General features: G+C 46.6%; 1 protein-coding gene and 2 long non-coding RNA genes across 4 annotated transcripts; 1 reads left to right on the forward strand and 2 right to left on the reverse strand.

Annotated features, from left to right (window-relative positions):
• Nucleotides 1-73: 73 nt before the first annotated feature.
• Nucleotides 74-1,426, reverse strand: LOC127308905 (uncharacterized). Its single transcript, XM_051339820.2, has 2 exons — nt 1,048-1,426; nt 74-675 (listed from the first exon to the last, which is right to left on the reverse strand). Exons 1-2 carry the CDS (start codon nt 1,165-1,167, stop codon nt 292-294), a joined length of 504 nt encoding a protein of 167 aa, XP_051195780.1. The 5' UTR covers nt 1,168-1,426; the 3' UTR covers nt 74-291.
• Nucleotides 1,427-5,297: 3,871 nt separating this feature from the next.
• Nucleotides 5,298-8,483, reverse strand: LOC127308903 (uncharacterized). Of its 2 annotated transcripts, XR_007856849.2 has the most exons (3): nt 7,450-8,483; nt 6,260-7,364; nt 5,328-5,736 (listed from the first exon to the last, which is right to left on the reverse strand). It is a non-coding gene; the product is annotated as an uncharacterized lncRNA (long non-coding RNA). The 2 variants fall into 2 exon arrangements; XR_007856848.2 differs by having other exon boundaries at nt 5,298-5,736; nt 6,260-8,483.
• On the forward strand, nt 6,486-24,817 carry LOC139832006 (uncharacterized). The gene is made up of 2 exons (XR_011746438.1): nt 6,486-6,623; nt 24,594-24,817. It is a non-coding gene; the product is annotated as an uncharacterized lncRNA (long non-coding RNA).
• Nucleotides 24,818-25,532: the final 715 nt, after the last annotated feature.

Raw genomic sequence — 25,532 nt, forward strand, 5'->3', positions numbered from 1 at the left:
GCTGTCGTCGACCGTTCACCCAGACAAGAACCCCACGACGCGTACCACAGTAAGCAACTAACCACAGCTGTGATGACTGATGAGAACAATAATAATGCTCAATGGTGGTGGTGGGCTGGTGGCAGACTGATATACTGCTCAAACACTCCTATCTAGCACGAACATAGTCACGGCAATACGAAAATGTCCACACACACACAACTCAAATTAACCTAAGGATGCAAGCGCTCAGATTCAATGCCCCGGCCGGCAGAGTAGTACTCAGATAAGTGGTCTTCGCGCAGGGTGCAGCTAGGCGTCGGCCTTGCCGCAGAAGACCACGACGACGGCGGCGATCGAGAGCAGAACGAACGGCACGGTGATAATGACGTCGCCGGCGATGCGCAGCTGGTGGTAGAAGCCGTGGTCGTGGCAGCGCCCGATGGCAACGAGGAGCACCCCGGGGAAGATGGCGATGGCCCTCTCGGCCATGGGGATGCTCAGGAGCAGCGCGAGGAGGGTGCCGACAGGGTTCGCCCCCGCGACCGCGAAGGCCGCCATGGCCATCAGCGCCTGCCCCGCGCCGAAGAGCAGCAGCACCGCCGCGTCGGCGCGCATCGCCATCGCCTCCGCCGCCGTCGCCGCGCAGCTGGTCTGGCCCTCCTCCGGCTGGTGACCCGGGTCCTCCTTGATCATCTGCATTTAGAGGAGTAGTATACCGTTCAATTGGAGTATTCTCGAAAGCAGAACGCAATGGAATCAGTGAAAAGATGAACCGGATCCAATACACCTCGTCTATATATATCGTCTAAGAATCGATCTGGACTTGGAAAGATTAATCTTGGACGGCTTAGCATTAGCCAAATTTGTAGAAACTACTGTAGGTAGCAGTGTGCGTGGTTCAACTGAACTTCACTGTGTAGTGTGTACTCATGCATGGGTTCGGTGACCTGATTATTACTACAGATTTGATGGAAAATCTAACAAATAAAAATCATGGTTGCAGTGAACAGTTCGGATTCCGAAGTGAGCTAGCTAGGTAGCTGGAGGGAAGAGAGGAGTGGGTACCTGGAGCTGGAGCTGCTGGAACGCGGTGGGATCGAGAGAGATGGCGTAGAGCGCGAAGCACACCACCGAGAGCCCCAGGACGACGTACATCCCGGCCACCGCGCGCACGCCGCCGGCCATGGTTGATCGATCGATCGGTCACCGCGCTCCGCCGGCCGGCTTCTGCACTCTCTAGCTAGCTAGATCTCTCTCTCTCTCTCTTGACTCTTGAGTCTCTTGTGGACAATGGCTCGTGAGCTCCCTTTCCGTGAGCAGGTGTGGTGTGGTAGCTTTGGTTAGATGGATGTTATAAGTGCAGCCTGCGCGGCGCGAGATGAATCGACGGCCGGGAATTGGCCGGAGGACGGTGGTGGGTTGGAGCTTACACGGATTTGGCAGGCAGGCTGGCCGGCTGGGCATGGCCCGACGCCGGAAGTGGCAACAGCTAGGTCAGCTAACCAGAGCGATAGAGTGAGTGCGGTGGGCGGCGCTGCTGTCCAGTTTTCACTCAGCATATTTGGCCATGCGGGTAGGGCCAGTCAGTAGGGATGCATGGCCGTCTCGAGGAACTGGACAGGATGCATGCGTAAATTTCTCCGGCCTGTCAGGTCGTCAGGTAGATAGGTTACAGATGTATGTAAATGCATTTTAGTGTGTAGAACTGCAAATATATCTATGTTTTTTCTTCTTCCGTGTCATATCCTTCGCTCGTGTAAACGTTTAAAATGCAACCGTGCAGTTGAAATGGGGCGAGTGTGATATCACCACTGTTCATACGGCTATCCATCTATGAGGTCCATCTTCCTGCCCACTCATATGAAAAGATTCACTTGTTCAATTGCACTAATAATTCCAAAACAAGAACAATGTTCACGTAACAAATGCAAATGAGATTATGTTTGCATATTTGACTTTCTCGCGATGAACTCTTCGAAATGAGTCTAATATTCAATATTTTAGAATTTATTTAGAGTTTATTTGGCAAACTGGATCTATAGAGTTCTATATTGTTTCAACATGTAGTCCGAACACTATGCCCATGTGGTCTTGTGATTTGTCGTGCCTCTTTTCGGCGGTTTCTTAGTCTTTAAGTTTTTCTCGGCGAAGTCGAGAATATATCGAGACCAGTGCATGTCAGTAACATGCGTACTGTATCGGACAACGCAGTGTCAGCGAGGGTCAAATCCCTCATCTCCCGCGCGCATTTAAGACGCCGCACCTGATCCGTATGACCCTCCGTGTGGCCGCTCCAATTTCACGTGTATCACGGCACCACGTGGCGGCCCAACCGCCGAACCGTCGCGGGCCGAACCGCTTCCGGCCCACTAAGTGCCCCCGCCTATTTAAGGGGCGACGGTTCGCCGTCACTCCCATCGTCTCCCTCTCCTTTTGCCATTTTCCCCTCGAACCATCTACGAACTGCTCCTCGTGCTCCTCCGCTGTCGTCCTCCGCCGGAGGTCCTTTTCCTCCGGCGAACACTGCTGCGCCACCGAGGAGGGTCTCCGCCGCCCATTCGCAGTCAGTGCGCACCGTTCCCATCTCCTTCTCTCCTTAGCCTTCTTCGTGTTCATCCTCGGGTACGGTAGATTTACTTACATATTTTTTCTCTTCTTTTTTCTTGTCTTTAGATCTCCACGAGCGAGTAGGATCTGTGGAAGTTGTTTTTAGGTAGCTCCGGTACAGTTAGACTTACGGTTTCCGAAGAGTCCGATTTAGAGCTCTCCGGTTCCTCCCGAATGACCGGAGAGGATGAAGAGGCCGAATGGCCCGAGATATCTGGGGGGCATGAAGATGCCGCGGATTAAGAAACCGGCGAGCACGAGGAAGAGGCCGGTGGGCAGGATCAAGAGGCCGGCCCAAATCCCGCGGGTTACTCGCGAGGCTGCTGGAGAGGCTTCGATATGACCCAGGCCGAGATAGATTGGTTATGCCGGTCTCGGAGGATACCCGAAGGGGTATCTTGCCGATTCCAGGTTTTGAGCGTGAGCCCGTGTTGAATCCAGGAGAAGTAGTGGTTTTTACCGCTCACTTCGAGTGCAGCTTCGGCCTGCCGGCGTCGGACTTCTTCCGGCGCTTCCTTAATTTATATAATCTTCAACCCCACCATCTTCCCAGCAACGTGTTTTCTACCTATCTTCATTTGTTTATTTCATGGAAGGATACGTCGGTCTCTGGCCTACTGTCGAGACCTTTGCTCGATTCTATAATTGCCGGATCAACTCCATCCAGGATCCAAAGTTACCACTTCCCAAGCCAATAGTCCAGTGCGGGGCGTGCATAATCACGCGCCGCCAGAAGAGCCCGTATTATAAGCTCTCCGGCTTAGAATCTTGATGGAAGTGGCAATAGACTTTCTTTTATGTTAAGACTAGCTGGCGGTGGCGCGGCGCACGCCGCGCCCGTGGCTTTTTTTTCCTTACAAAATGTGATTATTTTTTTATGAGGGGCACCGTCGGCTGAAATTGATTCGGCTGTTCTAAAAGGAGAGAGGAGGAGTGCCTCCGGATACCACTTTCACTGTAAGACTTGCTGTTTCAGGACGGCTGGTGTACACGGGTTGCTGTTTTTTTTTTTTGAGAGAACGTGAGCATGTAAGCGCCGCCATAAGACACCGTTTCATCTTCTGTTTATTTGGTGTGCTATGTCAAGGCTCTTTACATGGGCCGCAGCAGTAGATCCGGGCCTAAAATAGTCGATTCATCTAGCAGCATCGGTCTTAACAGAGATGAGGACCCCCTCAAAAAATAAAACAGAGATGAGGATAGGAACGGGTGAGGGAAAAAAATAGTGGATCCTAGAACAGTGACCAGAAGAGAGGTGCTAGCTCTGGGTGCCGTAGCTGAAGAAGACGGGCGGCGTGATTGGGACGGCGGCGGGCAGCATGCTGCAGGGGATGCGAAGCGATGCCTCTGCGGGTGTCTTCACGTCCAGGCCGCAGTCGCGGAGGCCAATCGTTGCGAGCGCGGACGCCCTGCGTTCTTCGGACGGAGGGTGACGTGGTAGAAGCTCCGTTCAATGGAGGTCGGTGGAGCTCGTTCGCGTACCAGACGGCAGTGCCGACGGGAGGGAAGAGCGGGGCAACCCAGGCTGCCGACGCTGAGCTCGAGAGCCTATGGGTTAAGGCATCAACAATCGGTATGTCACTTCTCTCTGTAGTTGCTCAACAGGAGCATTTCTATGTGGAATAGCAGTTGCGTGCATCTGGGAAGAACTTATTATGTGAAGAAAGCTAAAATTAAAGGATCGAAAGTACAACATCTCGAAACCTGTAGACTGTTCCGCTAGAAAGAGACAGTAAAAACAAAGACAATTTGGTTTTGTTCAGCTACATAGTGTGCATCGATTTGGAGATATGTTCCATTGAGTCGGATGCCATCTAAGAAAAGGAAGCAGAAAAGTTAGTTTTTTGAGCTGATACATATGACTTTCTCATGCAGTTTAACTGTTTAAGGGATTAAACGGTTTCAGATTTCAAGCTGCTGCACACAATGCGTAAATTCAGAAACCTAGACAGGGCACGGGTCATAATTCACAATCCCATCTCTTTCGTTTAGGGGCGATCTAGATGGTGCGCCATGTTTGCACCGGCACACCGAAATTTGTGCAAGCCAGCGGGATCGAAGTAATCACCAGATGGAAAAAAGAAAATAACAACCTCTCGTTTGTTCATGCTACCATAGTACCATGCAAGGAAACCAGTTTTGCTTTACCGTTGAAGTGTATAGATTGGTCAACCTAAGCGTATATAAACTGCTCAGATATGTTGTCTTCTATAGCGCTTAAATTGGAAGTAAAAAAGTACACGCATTGTACTGTTACGGTCGTGCTTTGATAAATCGTTGCTCCAATCTGTGGTCAGATAAGCACATTTTTTATACCTGTAATTGTTTCCCAGTAATTAAACCGTATTGCATACACATTAAGCTATGGCACCTTGCCCGTGGTGTTATGTCAATTGATGCAAGAATGTACTGTGAAAATGCTTCATTTGAAAATAATTTGTGGGCTGTCTGCATAAGCTTCTTTGGTTTTGGAGTTAAATTGTTGGTTTTCACATTGGCGTTATTTAGCGCACATATAGTGTAATAGCCCAATTTGTACAGCCGGTCTGAAGACTCATAACAGTACTATCACCGAGATGGCTAAAGAGCTATTAGTATGTCCTCTTTAGACAATAGGTTCTATTGCTGCTCAGCGCCTCAGCCTCAGGGATCACCATTTGGGCCGCAGAATATTCACCCAAGTAGTCACATCTCATTCAAAAAAAGCAAGATAAATAAACTCGTTTAACAACCTGTAGTAATATGCAAGATTCTGCAATTAAGGAAATAAACGTTCAAAGAAACATGTCAAGCAGATCTTCATGGAGAAGCTTATCCTGCTTAAACCGTACAACCTTCAGTCGTGAGGCCTCAACTTGTGTGACAGCATCAGGCTCACGTGTGTCCTTATTTTCAGAATTCTCCCTTTCCTTCCAAAGCTCTTGGAGACCTGCATGGACTGGAGACCTGCAACTGTGGGCAGGCGATGCTATACCTTGCAAAGTACCACAAGTTTACATTTAGATAGGCATCAAAGATGGACCATGCAGCTTTGATGTGAAGACCGACGCTTCTTTGGTCTTTGAACTGGAGACATCTATTCGACGCAAGGAGACGACCTAGACTTCTTAAGAATGTGCGTTCCATATACTTTAGAAGATCACAAAGCTGCATATATCATAGATGGAAAAATCAGAAAACTTACAAAGAATGAGTTGAAAGAAATCAATAAAAAGAGTCATACAACAACTAATAGAGATCAGACCAATCAGAACAAATTAGATGCCCATAGAGACAAATACAATCAAAAATATTTAAAGTAAAATCTTATTTTCATTTATTTGCAATAAATTCAGTTTGAACAGAGGATTTGGGACTTAGGAAAGTATGTGTAACTGGGATACATAACTGGCATTTTTGTCCTCTAAATCAATGTCATTTTACAACGAATAAAACGGTTCCTCAATATCATTTGTAGGCATCAAGCCATCAACATGTCAAGAGAACAGAGAAATTTCCATGGGCAAATACCATGTACAGTATAAGACTGTAGAAAAAAAAAATTCAATGAACCAGGAAATGAATAAGCCCGAGTCTTGTGACATGCAAACATAAATTCCTGAACCAAAAAAGTGCAGAACACCAACGTCACCTCCATCAGGCCAAAACAGTACGTACACACGGTGCTCACCTGAACCGCAAGTTGCTCGACTTTTCTCCTCAGGACAGAATGTTGGACCTTACTTACGTATTGCGCTTTGTCCCATAAGCAAGTCCAGGAGCAAATTAGCATTATGTAAGTCACATGGAGCAGCTAGAGCTAGCTAACCTGCTTGTATTTCACGAAGCAAGTGTGCACAGGAAACTCCCAGTTCAGAAAAAGGAGAAATCACCATCAGAAGATAATAAATGAGTGGTCCAGTTGAAGTACAGGCTATGGGTGGATGAATGCAAGACGCAAAGGGGAGATGCTGGAAATATACAGGTAGAAGAAAATGGAAGTGGAGTGGGTGACTGGTTGAGTTGATTATGTCGTACTCATTCCCACAACAATGGTACGTCCACATCCCCTATCTCTGCGTCCATTTGTCGTGCTTCTGCTCTCACCTCTTGGTGGAGCAATCCTTGGTGATAAAAATCTATCCTATGCGTATAAATTGTGTGGTTGGTAGTGTTGTTACTGTACCAAATATTTTTGTAGAATAAGAAACGACAATGCATGTAGAAATTATAGTTCACAATTATATTTAAATGCTCAACATTTTAGTCTAATTTACACGGGGTGGATGGTTGTTTGGGAATCCAATCCAGTGCTGCTATTCACTAATCATTTAATCATAATTTGTAATTTATGTAGTGACATGATGAAGAGGTATTCAATAAAGTTATGTTGACCTTAAATTGGTATTTTTGAATCTCTCCTTATAAACAGTTGCATCGTTTAAATGTGTTGACAATTCATGTCAGTACCTTCTTATTTGGGTAGAAAATAAACAGTCCGCCTAAATCTGATTTTGGAGTATCCCTCAGTATGATTTCAAGCATATATGTTTTCTGTATTACATTTTTGTACTTAGATTTGAGGGTAAGGTTAATAACACTGAAAAATTGATAACCCGTTTTTTGCTAAGCCCATGTTATTGTGAGAGGGTAAGAACTCTAAATAAGCTAATAACCCGTTTTGGTGAAGCCCATGTTATTGATTTCCCTTGCAGCTATTTGGTTACCTTGTTTCTTTCTTCTGTGGTATAGCTAATTAGCCTTTCTTTACCTCAGTCTCCATGGCAGCGGTAAATCTGTAATAATGACAAACAGATGGCTTTGAGAAAATATCAAAATTAGACATAAAAATAAGATCTGAGCAGAGAATCAGCACACAACTTGATAGGATGTAGGAGTAGATGACTGGCGCTGCTCATCGGGGATCTGCTCTCTGTACTTGTCACGGCCATCTACTGCAGCTTGGCATGACTGCCTGGGCGTGGCGACACAATGAGGGTAAGGCAGCGATCATCTGCTGCCGCTCATCCTGGTCATCACCCACGCGCCATGGAGGAGAATAAGAGGAGAAGCTTGGGGTCGAGTGAGACACAGAGAAAGAAATCAAATGAGAGGGAGAAAGTGATGGGGAAAGTCACGCTCAGCTTATTCCTGCAGGGGATGGTGAACATGGAGTTGAGCTCGCCCTCGTTCTCCACAGCTGGTAAGGCGTGATGCTTGATGGCACTACTCCTCAATGAAACGAGCACCTGTGAAAGAGAGAAAGAGAGAGAGAGAGAGAAGGCGAAGAAAATTGAGGTAACGCGGCACGGGGCAGACTGTGACCTTATCTGGATGCTGATGGCCTAGGCGCCTAGCGCCGGGGAGGCATCGACGGGCACTGCTCCGGCGAGGTGGACCTCTGTGCTTCCTGGACGACGACGCCACTGGCCACTCCGGCACGGTGACCTACCCTACAGGCGGAGCTGACAAAGGAGACGTAGAAGGAGGACAATTTGTTAGTAGCACAAGAAACTGCAGGAAACAAATAGAGATCAGATCGGGAGAACGAAAACAAAAGAGCAGTAAAACAAAGGAAAAAAAAGAAACATGAGTCGGGACAATCCTCAAAGCGACGACGTCGCTGTCGCGCTCTTCCTCTGCCGTTCTCCAATCGTGATGCGCCTACTCCGGCCCAACGTCGCCTCCATCGGCCCGCGCCTGCCCTGCCACGAGAAAGCCATCCCCGACCTGCGGCCGCCATGTCTTGATGCCGCCGTAGGCCACCGTCCCGCCGAGATAGTCGTCACCCAGCGCTACGTGGAGATCATGGCTGGCGACCAACCCTTCCGGGAGCTCCCCGCATCGCCAGCCTTGGAGACCTCTTGGTCGGCGGCGGAGATGGGACGGGCGAGGGGCGACATGGAGAGAGCTGGGCCTGGGCAGGCGTTGGGGGATTTGCTCTCCCTCACAACTCGGTCAAAGCGGTTAAATTCGGCAAAAGAGGACCAAGCGGTGGATGGCAGGACCCACCACTAGACCTTTCTGGAGGAAGTAATAGGGAGAGGTGGGCAACAATGAGAATAAGGCCTAGGAACCGGTGGTTACCGGTAGTTTATCTAGCAAGAAAAAAGGCAAACGGAAAACAACTATGTGCTTGACACGGTAGAAAGATAAGAGGATGCGTACGTGTCTCTACCCAATTGGAGATAAATAGCTCATGAACAGTAGCCAAGGCAAGAGGAGGGCTCTAAATCAGCTAACTTTTATATAGCAAGAAAAAAGGCAAACGGAAAACAACTATGTGCTTGACACGGTAGAAAGATAAGAGGATGCGTACGTGTCTCTACCCAATTGGAGATAAATAGCTCATGAACAGTAGCCAAGGCAAGAGGAGGGCTCTAAATCAGCTAACTTTTATATAGGGTATAAAGTCTGGACCCACAAACCTTATCAATCTTCCGGCATACTTCCCTGGCAAGCCTGTTAGAACCAACTAGCAGTTCAACCCGAAGGATAATCACGATGAAACAAAACGGATTATCCGGTTTATCAAGAAGCTTAAAAATAAAACCGAGCTCTCAGCCGACGACATCGTGCGCACGTTCATCGCGCACTGGATTCTTCCCGTTCAACGCCGCGCTCACAAGATTTGCCAGATGAGCGGACGGTTTGATCCCACCCGGATCACTACCTTCCGGCTCACTAAAGCTGACGTGGCTGTGAAGGCCAAACAAATTTCTAAAACGAAGATGTCGGTTGACTGGGAATGGGGCTTGGAGCCTCACAACCGCAGACATCCGCCAGCTCCCCAAGTAAGGTTTTGGGGACTCCGGAATACCTTTTCCAGAATGTCGAAATTCATCTTCTGACTTGTTTCATCTTGTGTGTTGCAGAACTTTGCGTGCATCAGCGTCGAGCAACCGGCTTTGTTTACCACGAACCGCACTGAAGAAGACAACGAGGACCCGGATCCTTTCCGAACTACACCTGTGCACGAGATGGACTCCACCCGTAACACGGGTTCCGGTAATTCTTCTGCATTTCATCCATCAAGAACTCAGGCCGATGATCCCGGTAGCGAGGAAGAAGATTGCATTATCCTCGAGGTACTTGACTTGCTTCCCATATCTTACACGTTCCCCACGACTCCAGTTTCAGCTGATCCGGATCGTCAGGTGTTGGAGCATACTGTACCGCTTGCTGCCGATCCTGGAGCGCCCCCGACCTCTCGAGTCCGGAAGGCTCCTGCACCCGCTGCTGGCCCTAGCGGTGCGCCAACCCCCAAGCGCCAGAAGGTTCCTAGTGCCGGTCCTTTGCGGGAGAAGAAGCGGAAAGCTATCCCGACCTCCTCTGGGTAAGCAATTGGACATCATGGACTACATTTGGCATGAGATGCAAGATTGTGCCTTCCCCCGCAAGCTCCCCCAATATGCACCATACATCATGAGGCTCATTTGTCTCAAGTGGGATGAAGCCGTCTGTGGAGACCTCCTGGAACAATGCTACCCAATCACCATCCACAAAGAGCACAACCCCGCCGTCAAGAACCACTCTCTCCCAAGGTATGGCAAGAATGCTCCCAAGGATAAGGAGGAGGAGGAGGCCGATAGTGATGACTCTGACTTTGTGCCCAACTCCGTCAAGACCAAAGGCCTCTTCGCCAAGCTCACCGCTCGCCTGAAGAAGTCCTTTTGCTTCAAGGAGGACCTCCAAGATAGGATGTACCAAGCCCACGTCGATAGCAAGAAGATCTGTCAATGCCAAAAGGCGATGATGGCTCATATGAATCTCCCTATCTTCGATGGCTCCGAGAACAACATCACCCCTCCCGAATAGTGGAAGTCCAAGCACACTTGGTCAAGCTCCGAGGAATCCATCCCCGAGCGCATCGTGCGCCCCTCTCCACCACCTCATGACAAGGCCCACGTTCAAGACGAAGATGAGGATGATGAGGATGAAGATGGTGATGATGATGACGAGGGCGATGAGGAGGACAAGGAGGAAGAAGACGAGGACAAGGATGACGAGTGATCCCCTTGGGGCGTTAGCATGCTTCCTCTCCCTTTTTGGTGTTCCGATGCCAAAGGGGGAGAAGTTGCTCTATTAGGACGGGTATTTGCATGGGGATGCCAATGAATCGGTGCTTCATTTTGGTTTTTCGGCCTTGGCATCATCTTTTATCCTTAGTTATTCGAGAAACTCATTCGTATGCTTGTTAGTTTGATTCTCTATTCGTGGATCTCCCCCGGTTTGTAATAAGACCTATTCGTGGTAGCCTATATTGGTTCTCGGTTTTCATCTATTGTGGCTACACCAATTCTATGGAGGCATTACTATTGGAAGTTTGGGTTTTCTCAAGGCAAAGGTATGACAAATTCACCCAAAGCTCCTTGCATTATCATGTGTTGCCTCCATAGTGTGCATATGCTATATAGACATGTCAAATATCCTTGTTGCATATGCGCTTGGTTTGTAGAATCTAGGGGGAGTTATTTCTCTAGGATGTGTGTATTTGTATTCAAATGCACATTCTAATTATGCACACGTCTAGGGGGATCTCCGTCTAGTTTTTGCAAATCTAGAACCTTATCATAATATCTTATGCTATATTGCAAATTCTTGTGTTATCATCAAACACCAAAAAGGGGGAGATTGAAAGAGCAAGGTCTACACCTCGTGTTTTGTGTGTTTGATAACAACAGTTGAATGAATTTAACCGTGTGCATAGATTGTCTTTGATAGATTTGCAGGGCACGGTGCCCTCGCTGAACACCTCATGATCGGAAGACTCAAGCGTAGATTATAGGTTTTCTAGTTTTGTGTGTGTGTCGCGAGGTGACGTGGTTGGAGAGGGTAAGAGACAAATGCAGAATCTGCCTGACCGGTACTACTGGTACCAGGAGCGGTAGTACCGCTACCCTACTGGTACCGCCCTATTGTACCGCTCTGGGACTTACACGTGAAAATACCCACAGAGTGGATTACGTTACCTTTACGGTACCATGAGCGGAAGTACCGCTCACAAGCGGTAGTTCCGGCATGGTACCACCTAGGTACCGTAATTCAGGTTACTGCACTACCGCTCCGGTACCGCTGAGGTACCGGATGGAGTCCGGGGCTCAAAGAGGCCATGTTGGTACCATCAGTGGTACCGCTAGTGGTACTACCGCTTCGACCCCACGTGGCGAATCTGCGGGATGATTTCAAACCCAGAGCGGTACTACCGCTTACCCAAGCGGTAGTACCGGTTGTCCGGGATCTGCACATAACGGCTGGATTTGGAGGAGCCTATAAAAGGGTGAAAGGATCGTATGCCGCACCTAGAGGGGGGGGGGGGTGAATAGGTGCTAACCATTTTTTAGTTCTTTTTCAATTTAGGCTTGACACAAAGGTAAATTCTCTAGATATGCAACTAAGTGAATTTACCTATATGACAAGGTTATCAACAACGCAAGATATAGCTACGCAATATATAGGAGATAGAATGGGATAGAGGTAACCGAGAGTGGAGCACACGATGCCACGGAGATGATTCCCGTAGTTCCCTTCCTTTGCAAGAAGGTACGTCTACGTTTGGAGGAGTGTGGTTGCTACGCAAGCCAAACCAACAGCCACAAAGGCTTCACTCAGATCTCCTGTGAGCAACGCCACGAAGGCCTAGCCCACTTCCACTAAGGGATTTCCTCGAGGCGGAAACCGGGCCTTTACAAGGTTCTTGGGGCACACATCCACAACTGAATTGGAGGCTCCCAAATCTGTAACAATACAACAATCAACAACAACACATCAACACAAATCAACTAGAGAACCAAATAGGAACACTAGCATGAGATCCCTCAAACAAATGAGGGGGAAATGAAAAACGCTTCGGTGAGGATGTAGATCGGTGGCTTCTCCTTCGAATCTCCAAAGATCAAGAGATTTGGTTGGGGGAGGAAGGAGATCTTGCAAATCTTGTGTTTCTTGAGGTGGCTCTAATGGAGGTGAAGCTTGGCAGATTTCTTGTGCAATGATTGAGCAAAGGGGTAAGGAAGAAGAAGAGGGGTATAAATACCCCTCCCCAAAATCCAGCCGTTGAGCTCTTCGGGGGGCCGGATAATCCGGCCTAAGTTAGGGCCGGATAATCCGCCCCCCGGATAATCCGTCCTCCAGGTACAAAACTATGACAAAGTCCGGGCAAAAGTCCGGCCCCAATACTGAGCAGCAAATCTCCAGGTCCTTAGCCAATTTCGAGGGGGCCGGATATTCTTGAAATATCCGGCCCGGATAATCCGGCCCTGGAACAAAACCAGGACAATATCCGGGCAAATGTCCGGCCCCAGTACTGCGCAGCACTTCTTCAGGTCCTTAGCCGAAATTCTGGGGGCCGGATATTTTGGAAATATCCGGCCCGGATTATCCGGCCTGATGAACATTTTTGCAACATCTTTTTGACAGCACTGACCACATCCAACACACAAACACATGTATCTATTTAATCCCTGTACCACTTAAACAACCATTAGTGTATCAAATATATTGACATCAAACATTCAAAACATAATATGAGAGATGTTCTTTCAATCTCCCCCTTTTTGGTGTTTGATGACAATATACGGATTTGCAAGAGAATAACTATAGAGGCAAGCATGATGGCAAAAACATAGAGGCACTCCCCCTATATGTGTGCATATAAGTAATTTGCATTTGAATACAAATACACAACACATAGGATTGAGGTGCCTCAACACTAGAGGTATCCATCATAAGCTCTAACAAGAGACATATATATATATATATGAAGTTGAGATAGGATGCTAGAAGTCATACCCACGTGTAGATATATGATACAGAGATATAGCATCACACATGATATAATAGTCTTGATCTCAACAATTTGAAAACCGAAAACCAAAAACAATGTCTCACACCACATAGCACATAGTTTAAAACGGAATACAACCAAAGCAAATAGTTCAACTAAGAGGGAACACAAGCAATAGAAGAATGATAAACGCATATGCTTGTGCCCAAATCATGCAAATCCCCGAGATAAAACCTAATAGAACACTTCTCCCCCTTTGGCATCGAAACGCCAAAAAGGGGACAAGCGCGATGCTACTCGCTCCCATGGGGATCACTCGGAGACATCTTCATCATCGGACTCGTACGCCTCTTCTTCCTCTTCTTCATCAGTGTCAGGGGCATCCGGAGAGCGGCGTGTGTGGCTGGACCTTTGAATGCAGTCATCAAGATCACTCCACGGAACCTGTGCAGAATGCCACCCACTGTAACCTGGGTGAACTGGAGGCTGAGGAGGGGGTCCTTGCTCACCACTGAGCTTGTGCAGAATAACCGCCTGAGTGTGTTTAATCTCAGAACGCTCCCGGCTGGCCGCATAGTTCTCCTTGTGGATTTCAATGTTCATGCAGAGGATGTGGCGCTGAAACCAACTGAGCCTGCTCACTTGTTTCTTCATAGCAGGGAGGTCAGAATGGCGAGCAGGAGCATATCCACTAGAGCGAGCATCACCCATGAATGAGTCAGGTGGAGGAACAGCAGAAGAGACAGGCTTAAGCTTGTAGGCCTTCTTGACAGTGTGCTTCAAATAAGAGTACCCGCTCAAATCTTCACCACGCACGCCCGCAGTGTTGTTGATGAGGAGCTGGATGTAAGGCGCATAAGGTATAGTGGTCCGGGAGACCATGGCATCACGAATCTCATGGAAGATGTAGTCCATGATATCAATAGTGTAGTTGCGTTCCTCATTCTTATCACGGGCACATCGGAAGCTGAGGTACATGAGGTCCACAAGAGTTTCCCGGAGAGCATCATTGTTACCACCACTAGGAGCGATGGTGGCCCGAAAGAACCTAAGCAATTGACCATAGATGGGAAGCAGCCCCTTGGACTCCCCCACCTTTCCAGCAAACGTATAGAGATCATACAATACATTCTTCTCAGTCCTCTGAGGTCCATGGAGACGACGGCCTCCTTCTGCAGGAACTCCAAGAATAGCAGCAAAACGGTGCAATGTGGCACTACAGTGAGTGGAGCCAGACATCCACTCCATAGTGCGGTCCTCATCTGTCTTGATGGCCAACGTAGCAAAGAACTGCTTCACCAACTCTGGGCTATAGTCGCATTGAATCTTCATCAAATCCTTCAAGCCCAACCTCCCAGCCACCCAGATGGAATCCTCAAAGTGATTGTTGACTGCCAGAACGTCCACATCGATAGCTTGCATAAGGCGTACTTTCCTCATGGGCTCATAGACATCTTTATAGATGAACTCCTGCTCCATGCACCAGAATTTTCTGCCCTCAGTCTCTTCATCCCTTGGTAGGTCTTCATACCAGTTCTTCAAACGGATTGCCTGATAAGAGACACCATCCATAGCCTTGTAGTTTTCCCTTGAGGCTTTGTTCTTGTGCCTAGATGAGGTTGACTTGCGCGGAGCGTTGGGCACGAACTCATCACTTGACCGATCAGCCCTTGGGCGTCTCCGAGAGGTACCAAGAGAAGTACGACCTGTGAATAGCAAAGATGGATAGCAAAGAAAAGGTAATGCTCATGAGTCATGTATGATACAGTAATGCACTCTAGAAACATACTATAAGCTGGTACAAATCTAAAACAAGATAGATTGAATCAAAACTGCGGTGGCGATGAAGCTCCAGGCCGGATAATCCGGTGCCCCAAGGGGGCGGATAATCTGCCGGACCGGATAATCCGGTCCTCGCGGGGGCCGGATAATCCGGCCCTGCGAATCTCGCAGATTTTGCAATCAAAAACTTGTTTTGGAACAGATCGGCCTTATAGCATGCAAGAGGAGTACACTACAAGCGATTTGGAACAACTAGACACCAAATCCACCAAGAAAATAGCCCATACAAAACACAACACCTAGGGTTAGGGATTGTGAGTCATACCCGCATCCATTGCGAAAGCTGCTTGGAGGAGAAGGTAGCTAGGAGGGAGGAGCACCCGATCCACCCAAAAACTCCGGGAGGGAGTGGACGGGGCAACTCCGGCGAGGAGGAGAGTCTCCGGCGACCTTGAGAGGAGAGAGAGGAGAGAGAGGCGCGTGGGGGGTGGAGTGAACCGTCCCCCCCCCCCCCCCCCCGCGGCCTCGTCCTCAGCCCTTTCAAGATCCGCCCAGGCCGGATAATCCGGTGTTCTGGAACGTTTCAGAACTCCGTCAATCCCGCCTATCTTTAGTTGGTTATTTGTGTACCCATATGTGGTGCAATAAAATATCACCTCACATATAAGATGCAAATTTACCAATAAGATGTGGCAACTTAGATCGTCCGTCCGAGAAAGCTCAAACTCCAAGTTTTTTACCAAACATGACAAATGAGCAAGATGGAAATGGCTTATAGATGAGTGTAGGCTTGGGTTTAGAAGACTCAAACTGTTAATGGTACATGATCACTCAAGTTTGCAAGATATGAGCAAATAAGGCCAAACTAGAGTGATTTCCCATAAGAACATGGAGATGTCAATGAAGTCCAATGAAGATCCAAATAACTCCAACTCTTCACGAAGAAGAGTGTGGTGGCCTAGGCCACCATATATGAGTGTTATGGTATGGCACCGCGAAGATATATCTTGGGTCCAAACCGATACTCATCATTGAAGCTCACATATCAACATATGATATAGCGAGAATGAAATCTTTAATGTTGGCATTAAGGGGGGAGGGATAGCTCAATAATTTAAACCGCACTCCCCCTATTTCCATGCCCACATCTAAACCAAATAAGGTTTTGAGACGAAGGTGTGTTTGCAAGATGGTCAAGCTATACTCCTTGAATCAATGATGTTTAGCTCATTCCTCAAATAAGTGAACCTTGCTTCATCAAGAGGCTTCGTGAATATATCGGCAAGTTGATCTTTGGTAGGAACATAGATAAGCTCAATATCACCACGGGCAACATGATCCCTAATGAAATGATTCCGGATCTCAATATGCTTCGTTCTTGAATGTTGCACCGGATTATAGGCAATCTTGATGGCACTTTCATTGTCACATAATAGAGGCACTTTGTCACAAATGACACCGTATTCCTTTAAAGTTTGCCTCATCCATAACAATTGAGTGCATCCACTTGCGGCGGCAACATATTCGGCTTCGGCGGTGGAGAGAGATATACAATTTTGCTTCTTAGATGACCAACACACCAAGGACCTACCAAGGAATTGGCAAGCCCCGGAAGTTGATTTCCTATCATCCTTGTCACCCGCCCAATCCGCATCGGTATAACCATTGAGAATAAAACTTGAGCCTTTGGGGTACCAAATACCATATCTTGGGGTATCAACCAAATACCGAAAGATTCTTTTGAGAGCCATCATGTGGCTCTCCTTAGAAGAAGCTTGATACCTTGCACACACACCAACACTCAACACTATGTCCGGTCTAGATGCACAAAGGTAAAGCAAGGATCCAATCATGGAGCGATATACCTTTTGATCCACCTCTTTACCATTGGGATCTAGTGCAAGATGACATTTAGTAACCATAGGAGTGGCCACACCCTTCATCTCGGTCATCTTGAACCTCTTGAGCATGTCTTGGAGATATTTTGCTTGATTGATGAAGGTTCCTTCCCTCAATTGCTTGATCTCAAAACCAAGGAAGAACTTCATCTCTCCCATCATAGACATCTCAAACCTATCGGTCATAAGCTTTGAGAATTCATCATTGAAAGCTTTGTTAGTAGAACCAAAGATAATATCATCAACATATAATTGGCAAACGAAAAGCTCCCCATTGACCCTCTTAGTAAAAAGAGTGGGATCGATTAACCCAACATCAAATCCACGGTCTACCAATAATTCCTTAAGGTGCTCATACCAAGCTCTAGGAGCTTGTTTGAGACCATAAAGAGCTTTATCAAGCTTGTAGACATGGTTAGGAAAGTTGAGATCCTCGAACCCCGGGGGTTGCTTAACATAAACCTCTTCATGCAAAGGACCATTAAGAAATGCACTTTTCACATCCATTTGTTGTAACTTAAAGTTATGATGCGATGCATAAGCAAGAAGGATACGGATGGACTCAAGGCGAGCCACGGGAGTATAGGTTTCTCCAAAGTCAATTCCCTCAACTTCAGAGAACCCTTGAGCCACCAATCTAGCCTTGTTCCTCACAACATTTCCAAACTCATCTTGCTTGTTCTTGAAAATCCATTTAGGGCCTATAACATTGCGGCACTCCTTTGGCTTCTTTACTAAGGTCCATACTTTGTTGCGCTTGAAGTTGTTGAGTTCTTCGTGCATAGCTTCCAACCAATCCGAATCTTCAAGGGCTTCAAATACTTTCTTGGGTTCCACTAAGGAGATATAAGCATGATGATTGCTAAAGTTAGCCAATTGCCTTCTAGTGGAAACCTTTGCCCTTACATCACCAAGAACCTTGTCATGAGTGTGTCCACGAAGCTCAAGGTTCCTATCTCTTCTTGCTAGACGACGGGCCTCGATCTCCTCCTTGGTTCTTCTTGGCCTTGGAGGTATCACTTGATCAACTTGATCGTTTGGGTCCCCGTCTTGACCTTCAACTTGAGCAACTACCATTTCTTGAGAGTGCTCAACATCATGTGCTTGATCTTGGACATCATTTGGTGCGGAGCAAATATCAAATGGATACTCGTCGGAACCATCATGAATTCTTGGTTGACCTTGACCTTGATCTTGTCCTTGATCTTGTCCTTGATCTCGTCCTTGATCTTGCACACAAGAGGGAGGGTTTTGTTCTTGTTCTTGGGTTGGTGCATCATTTGCTTCACTTGATGGGGTTTGTTGAAGTTGAGAAGATGAGGGCTCCACCGTGGTAGAGCATAGTCCTTCCCGAGACGCCACACCGTGTCCCTCAATGGGGCGGAAAAATCCCACACCCATTCTTACTATGGCATCTTGAGGTATTTCATCACCTGCACATACATCAACTTGCCCCACTTGGGAGCCATCATTTTCTTCGAACTTCACACTACTAGATTCGATGATAATCCCGGAGGCAATATCAAAGATTCTATAAGTGTGAGATTCGGCACCGTAACCAACAAATATACCCTCCAAAGCTTTAGGAGCAAATTTAGATAAACGAACCCCTTTGATTTGGTAGAAACACTTACACCCGAACACCTTGAAGTATGAGATATTAGGCTTGTTCCCGGTGAGTATTTCATATGGAGTCTTGTTCAAGCCCTTGCGGAGATAGAGCCGGTTGGAGGAGTGACAAGCGGTGGAGATGGCTTCGGCCCAAAAGTTATAGCGGGATTTATACTCCGCCATCATAGATCTTGCCATATCCATAAGAGTCCGGTTCTTCCTCTCCGCAACACCATTTTGTTGAGGGGTGTAAGCAGCAGAATATTGATGTCGAATCCCCTCATCACTAAGAAAACCATTGAGTGTGTAGTTCTTGAACTCGGAGCCGTTGTCACTTCTTATTGCCATAATGATGAGGTTGTGTTGGCGTTGCACCTCGGTAGCAAAGTCAATGAATATTTGTTGAGTCTCATCTTTCGTCTTGAGAAAGTAGACCCAAGTGTATCTTGAGTAGTCATCAACAATCACCAAGCAATGTTTCTTCGCACCAAGACTTGCATGAGTAACGGGACCAAAGAGATCCACATGAAGGAGCTCTAAGATCCTCTTGGAAGAGATGATGGTCTTGCTTGGATGCGGGAGTCATGCATTTTGCCTTCAACACAAGCCCTACAAACACGATCTTTGGCAAAAGACACATTTTCCATTAGTCCCACAATATGGTTCCCCTTGTGAAGACTTTGCAAAGTTCTCATGTTGACATGGGCTAGGCGGCGATGCCACAACCAACCCACGTCCGCCTTTCCGAATAGGCACATCGCACTTGACGTGGTGGTCCCCGAAAAGTCCACCACATACAAGTTGTGTTCGCGATACCCAACGAATGCGACTTTTAGAGTCTTGCTCCACAAGAGGACCACAATATCATTATCAATAAAGACGGCGAAACCCATCTTGCCAAGGGAGGAAACGGAAAGTAAATTGTAACCAAGGGTTTTGACAAGCATGACATCCACAAGAGTAATGTTGTGTGCAACCACAACCTTGCCAAAACCCAATACCTCGGATGTAGAATTATCGCCAAAGGAGACGGTGATATCATTTATGTTAGGCCTCAACTCCTTGATGAGGTTCTTGCCGCCGGTCATATGACTTGTACATCCACTATCAAGTACCCATTTTGAACCTCCGGCGGCATAGTCCTACATGAGATCAATTCTTGGATTTAGGTACCCATTTCTCAATGGGTCCTCTTTTGTTAGCAACAAGGGTCTTTGGGACCCAAATAGACCACGCAACATAACCATCATATGGGCCAACATATTTATCATAAACATCACCTAATAATCTTTAAATAAAACATAGTGAGGGTTAGCATTTCCCGCATCATCATTATTAATGGTTTTGCCCTTAGGGACTTCACCATTAGAGATATCTTTCTTCTTCTCTTGTGCGGGCTTGGCCTTTTGCTTGTTTGCCTTCTTTGCCTTGGCACCGAAACCAAGGCCCTCCTTCCCATTGTTTGATCTTTGCTTACTCAAGAGATCATCCAACGAAAGTTTACTTTGGGGAAAGGAGGCCTTAGCAAGTTCATCCTTCAACCTAGCATTTTCCTCAATAACATTTGCGTGATCACATGAAGGAGTAGAGGTACTAGGTATGTCATATGAATCGAGCCTAATTTGAAGTTGCTCATAAGACTTGGAGAGGAGAGAGTATTCACTCTTCAAGGCTTTGTGTGCCTTGTCTAGATCATCTAGATCTCTCACAAGTTTCTCATGATCAACACCAAATTTGGCCTTTTCCTTTAAAAGCACTTTAGACTTAGCTCTAGCAAGATCCCTAGCTTTAGTGAGCTTGTTAATTTTATCTTGAGGATCTTCAAGAGTTTCTAGCCTCTCCTCAAGAGAAGCTATAGTTTCTTGACTTTCCTCAAGAGCATTTTTAAGAGCATGGATTTCAAGAGAGTCTTCTCTTTCTATTTGACCCTTTTTCTCAAGAATATCATTTTGTTGAGCAATACGAACCATGAGGTTTGAAACATGCTTTTTAGTGTTACCTTGTAGGTTGAGAATGAAATAATCAAACTCTAGCATTTCTTGTTTCACTTTTAGACTAGCATCATCAACTCCTAGATCACTAGATATGTTAGGCATAGAGGGGTTAGGGGATGATACCTCGGAGGATTTAGCCATGAGGCAACTTTCTTCCTCCACATGAATGACCTCATTGGGGGATTCACTTGGTGATGAAGGGTTAGTGGAGAGGGAGGCAAGAGCGACCAATCCATTAGAGGTTGCATCTTCTTCATCATCAACATCATCATCTCCGGAGGTATACTCTTCTTGAGTTGATAGCACAATAGATGTGTCCAAGGAGGACCTTGCCATGAAGCAATATGCATTCTTGATATGAGGATTCTCATTGGGAGAGTCAAAGAGAGATGAAGAGGGAATGTTGGTGGTGACGATGGCGGCCAATTCCTTTGAGCTTTCTTCATCTTCCTCACTACTAGAGCTTCCCACTTCATTGGAAGAATATTCTTCCCTTGTTACTAGCACAACTCTTGAGGGCCTCTTGCCCTTCTTGGTCTTGTTGTTGTAGAATTTCTTGTTGGGGGCTTTTGAATATTTGCCATTTGTGTCTTTGCTCTTGTCCTTGGGAATGAGCCTCCCATTATGAAGCTCTCTATTCTCATAGGGGCATTCGGCAATGAAGTGGCGCTTGTCATCACAATTGTAACATGATCTTGTCTTTGGACCAAAGCTAGTGAACCCACTTTTGTTGTTTCTCTTGATGTTGTCTTCCTTGGCCTTGGATGGATCAACCCAAAAGGACTTTGCATGGAAGGCCATGTGATCATGGTAGTGGCATTGCAAATCTTCCGGATAGGACATACTCCAAGATGCCCTATAAGATTCTTGAGGAATCACTTCTTCAACAGAGTTGACCGCCAAGGCAAGGTTGGAACCTTTTGTCATCCCAAGAGCTCGATTGCGAGAATCATGAGAGGTTTCCTCAAGCACCTTGAGAGCTTGCATCTCGTGCACGACTTGTTGAGAGGTGAGAGAGGAATAGCATTCCCTCCCCACAAGAGTCTTGACATCAATGGGTACAAATGGCATCATGCATTCAATGTACTTCTCCTTGATCCAAGAGTCATTGATGTGGGTGGCACCAATAAGCCGGAAGGCATCGGCAACGGTGAGAAGTCTTCCATACATGACTTCATGATCTTCATCCGGTAGCCTCATGAACCCTTCGGCTTTATTCTTAAGAGCATTATACTTGTTCCTCCTTGTGCTCTCACTTCCAATGCAACTAGCGGCCAAACCATCCCAAGCTTCCTTGGCGGTGGTGTAGTTCCGAACACGATGCAAGTCCTTTGTCCCCACACTAGTTTGAATCATGTGCAAGGCGGTGTTGTTGAGTTGACTATCAACCGCTTCTCTTCTAGTCAACTTGTCGGGGTTGTATGGCTTGAAGCCTTCCAAGATGATTCTCCAAAGTTCATTGGAGGCACTGCAAACATGAGAGCGGAACTCAAATTGCCAAGTATCGAAATTATCAATAGAAAACTTAGGAGGGTCGCCCCGAATGTTCAAATGGGGATGGGGAACCGGTATATCGGGGGATAGAAAAGGTGGAGGTACTCGATTGTAGCTCTCACCCCCACTAGTTCCCCTAGGAGATGTAATGGGAGATTTGATAGTGTTTAAGTTATCACCATCCACGGGTTTGGTAGATGAGGGTAATTCCGAAGCATCTCCCTCTTCTAACGCACCCGTGTCCTTTACCTCTACACTAGGAGCCTTGGGAAGGACCGGAGCCAAAAGCTCGGCAATCATCTTTTTCATGCTTTCCATTTGGGCTTCCATGGAGGACTTCACGAATTGAAGTCTTCCATGGAGACCGTCTTGGCGGCCCCTTCCGAGGGCTCCTCGTCCGGCATACTCTTAGGCGGTTAAGCCCGAAATAAGAGCCGAGGCTCTGATACCAATTGAAAGGATCGTATGCCGCACCTAGAGGGGGGGGGTGAATAGGTGCTAACCAATTTTTAGTTCTTTTTCAATTTAGGCTTGACACAAAGGTAAATTCTCTAGATATGCAACTAAGTGAATTTACCTATATGACAAGGTTATCAACAACGCAAGATATAGCTACGCAATATATAGGAGATAGAATGGGATAGAGGTAACCGAGAGTGGAGCACACGATGGCACGGAGATGATTCCCGTAGTTCCCTTCCTTTGCAAGAAGGTACGTCTACGTTTGGAGGAGTGTGGTTGCTACGCAAGCCAAACCAACAGCCACAAAGGCTTCACTCAGATCTCCTGTGAGCAACGCCACGAAGGCCTAGCCCACTTCCACTAAGGGATTTCCTCGAGGCGGAAACCGGGCCTTTACAAGGTTCTTGGGGCACACATCCACAACTGAATTGGAGGCTCCCAAATCTGTAACAATACAACAATCAACAACAACACATCAACACAAATCAACTAGAGAACCAAATAGGAACACTAGCATGAGATCCCTCAAACAAATGAGGGGGAAATGAAAAATGCTTCGGTGAGGATGTAGATCGGTGGCTTCTCCTTCGAATCTCCAAAGATCAAGAGATTTGGTTGGGGGAGGAAGGAGATCTTGCAAATCTTGTGTTTCTTGAGGTGGCTCTAATGGAGGTGAAGCTTGGCAGATTTCTTGTGCAATGATTGAGCAAAGGGGTAAGGAAGAAGAAGAGGGGCATAAATACCCCTCCCCAAAATCCAGCCGTTGAGCTCTTCGGGGGGCCGGATAATCCGGCCTAAGTTAGGGCCGGATAATCCGCCCCCCGGATAATCCGTCCTCCAGGTACAAAACTATGACAAAGTCCGGGCAAAAGTCCGGTCCCAATACTGAGCAGCAAATCTCCAGGTCCTTAGCCAATTTCGAGGGGGCCGGATATTCTTGAAATATCCGGCCCGGATAATTCGGCCCTGGAACAAAACCAGGACAATATCCGGGCAAATGTCCGGCCCCAGTACTGCGCAGCACTTCTTCAGGTCCTTAGCCGAAATTCTGGGGGCCGGATATTTTGGAAATATCTGGCCCGGATTATCCGGCCTGATGAACATTTTTGCAACATCTTTTTGACAGCACTGACCACATCCAACACACAAACACATGTATCTATTTAATCCCTGTACCACTTAAACAACCATTAGTGTATCACATATATTGACATCAAACATTCAAAACATAATATGAGAGATGTTCTTTCAAAGGGCCCCTTCTTCCCCAGCTCGGTTTAATCTCTTCTCCTTCTCTCTCCTCCATTGTTGCTGATCTCAAACCTTGAGGATCTCCCCACCTACCCAACCAATCTTGCCTAAACTTTGTGGAGTGGTGGAGGAGGCTCTGATAGTTCTACCAAGAGAGATTTCACAAACACCAGCTAGTCCTTAGTGGATCTTGGAGTTAGGGTTCCTATGGTGGGATCTTGGAGGAAGTGCTCCTATGGAGGTTAGCTTGGAGTTTTGCTAGCCCCATAAGGTGTTGGGAGCCTCCGGTGTTTGTGGAGCTCGCCCCAACCTTGTGAAGGAACCGCCGCCTCGACCGGCTACTTAGTGGAGAAGGGGAAGCTCATTCATGGGGTTTTCTCGAGGAACAAGGTGAGGCCTTCCTTCGTGGTGTGGCCGCCTAGCCTTCGTGGCTAGCACCTTCTCAACGCAGACGTACTCCCTTTTGTGGGAGAAACTGCGGGAAACAAACCTCGCCTCGTCTCCGCGTCCCCGTTTGTCCCGCTCCCTAACTTTACTATCTTGTTTGGATCCTTTGCTTGTTGCACTAGCCTAGGATCATACTAGGAACACCCCTATCACCAAAGCTATCACCTTTACTTCCGCATCGCACAAAAACAGAAAAAGACATAAAAATTGTGTAGCGCCCATTCACCCTCCCCCCCTCTTGTTCGCTACGATCCATTCAACTTGGTTTAACCCCTGTCTAGTTCTTCTTCTTATTTGCAGGTTTCAAGCTCAAGATGATCCAAGGACAAATCCTTCCAAGACATTTAGTTTAGGATCTAGGATAGAATACAATTCTTGTAATCTTCTTTTATTTTGTTTATTATTCCATCCAATTCTTGTAATTTCATTTTGTTCTATTTATTATTCTATCAATTCTTGTATGATAAATATTGTAAAGACAATGTAATGTGTGTATATGATCAATAAAGCTCAAGTTTCATTTTGCTCTATTTATTATTCTATCAATTCTTGTAAAGCTCAAGTTTTGCTTATGAGCTTTGGTGTAATATCAATATTTACTTATGAATTCTTTGTGTATGTGTGATGTGATTTGAATTATGAATTCATAATTCATTTTTTATAATGTTTACTTATTATTTCTTTAGTTTGAATTCAAATATGAATTGTCAATTCAAATAATCTCCCAAAATTCAACAAGTTGCAAAAGAGATCATGTCGAAATTCTTAACACTCACATTGCCTAACCCTAATAGCAACGAGAGAGAACCTCGACCCCCCTTAGGTTTTTATGCAATAAGGCGCCAAAACTTCCCTCGTTTTGCGATGAAATGTACATCCCATTTCTAAATCTACCCTTCGGTGTTCCTATGTTCTGGGATCTTACAATATGTATGAACTCACCTTTATATGTTAAATATCTTTAAATTTCGCTGATGTTTGAACGAATTTCGCCTTGTTTTGTTTGAATTCGTCGCTATTTGTCAAAAAAATTCATCCATCCTGGGCTCGCCGTTGGGAAAATGGGCCTCCCTAGGCCAAAAATTACATCCATCCGGCGCTAAATAGCGCCGGATTTCGGCCTGGGGAGCCCCAACGGCTGGAGATGCTCTAACCTACGGGTGTTACCTCCATTGTCGATGGAGTACGTGGGTATTCCTAGTAGTTAATTAATCTTTGTCTCTTATATACAATTATGTT

Source organism: Lolium perenne, chromosome 6 (genome assembly GCF_019359855.2).
Source record: "Lolium perenne isolate Kyuss_39 chromosome 6, Kyuss_2.0, whole genome shotgun sequence".
Taxonomy (NCBI): domain Eukaryota; kingdom Viridiplantae; phylum Streptophyta; class Magnoliopsida; order Poales; family Poaceae; genus Lolium; species Lolium perenne.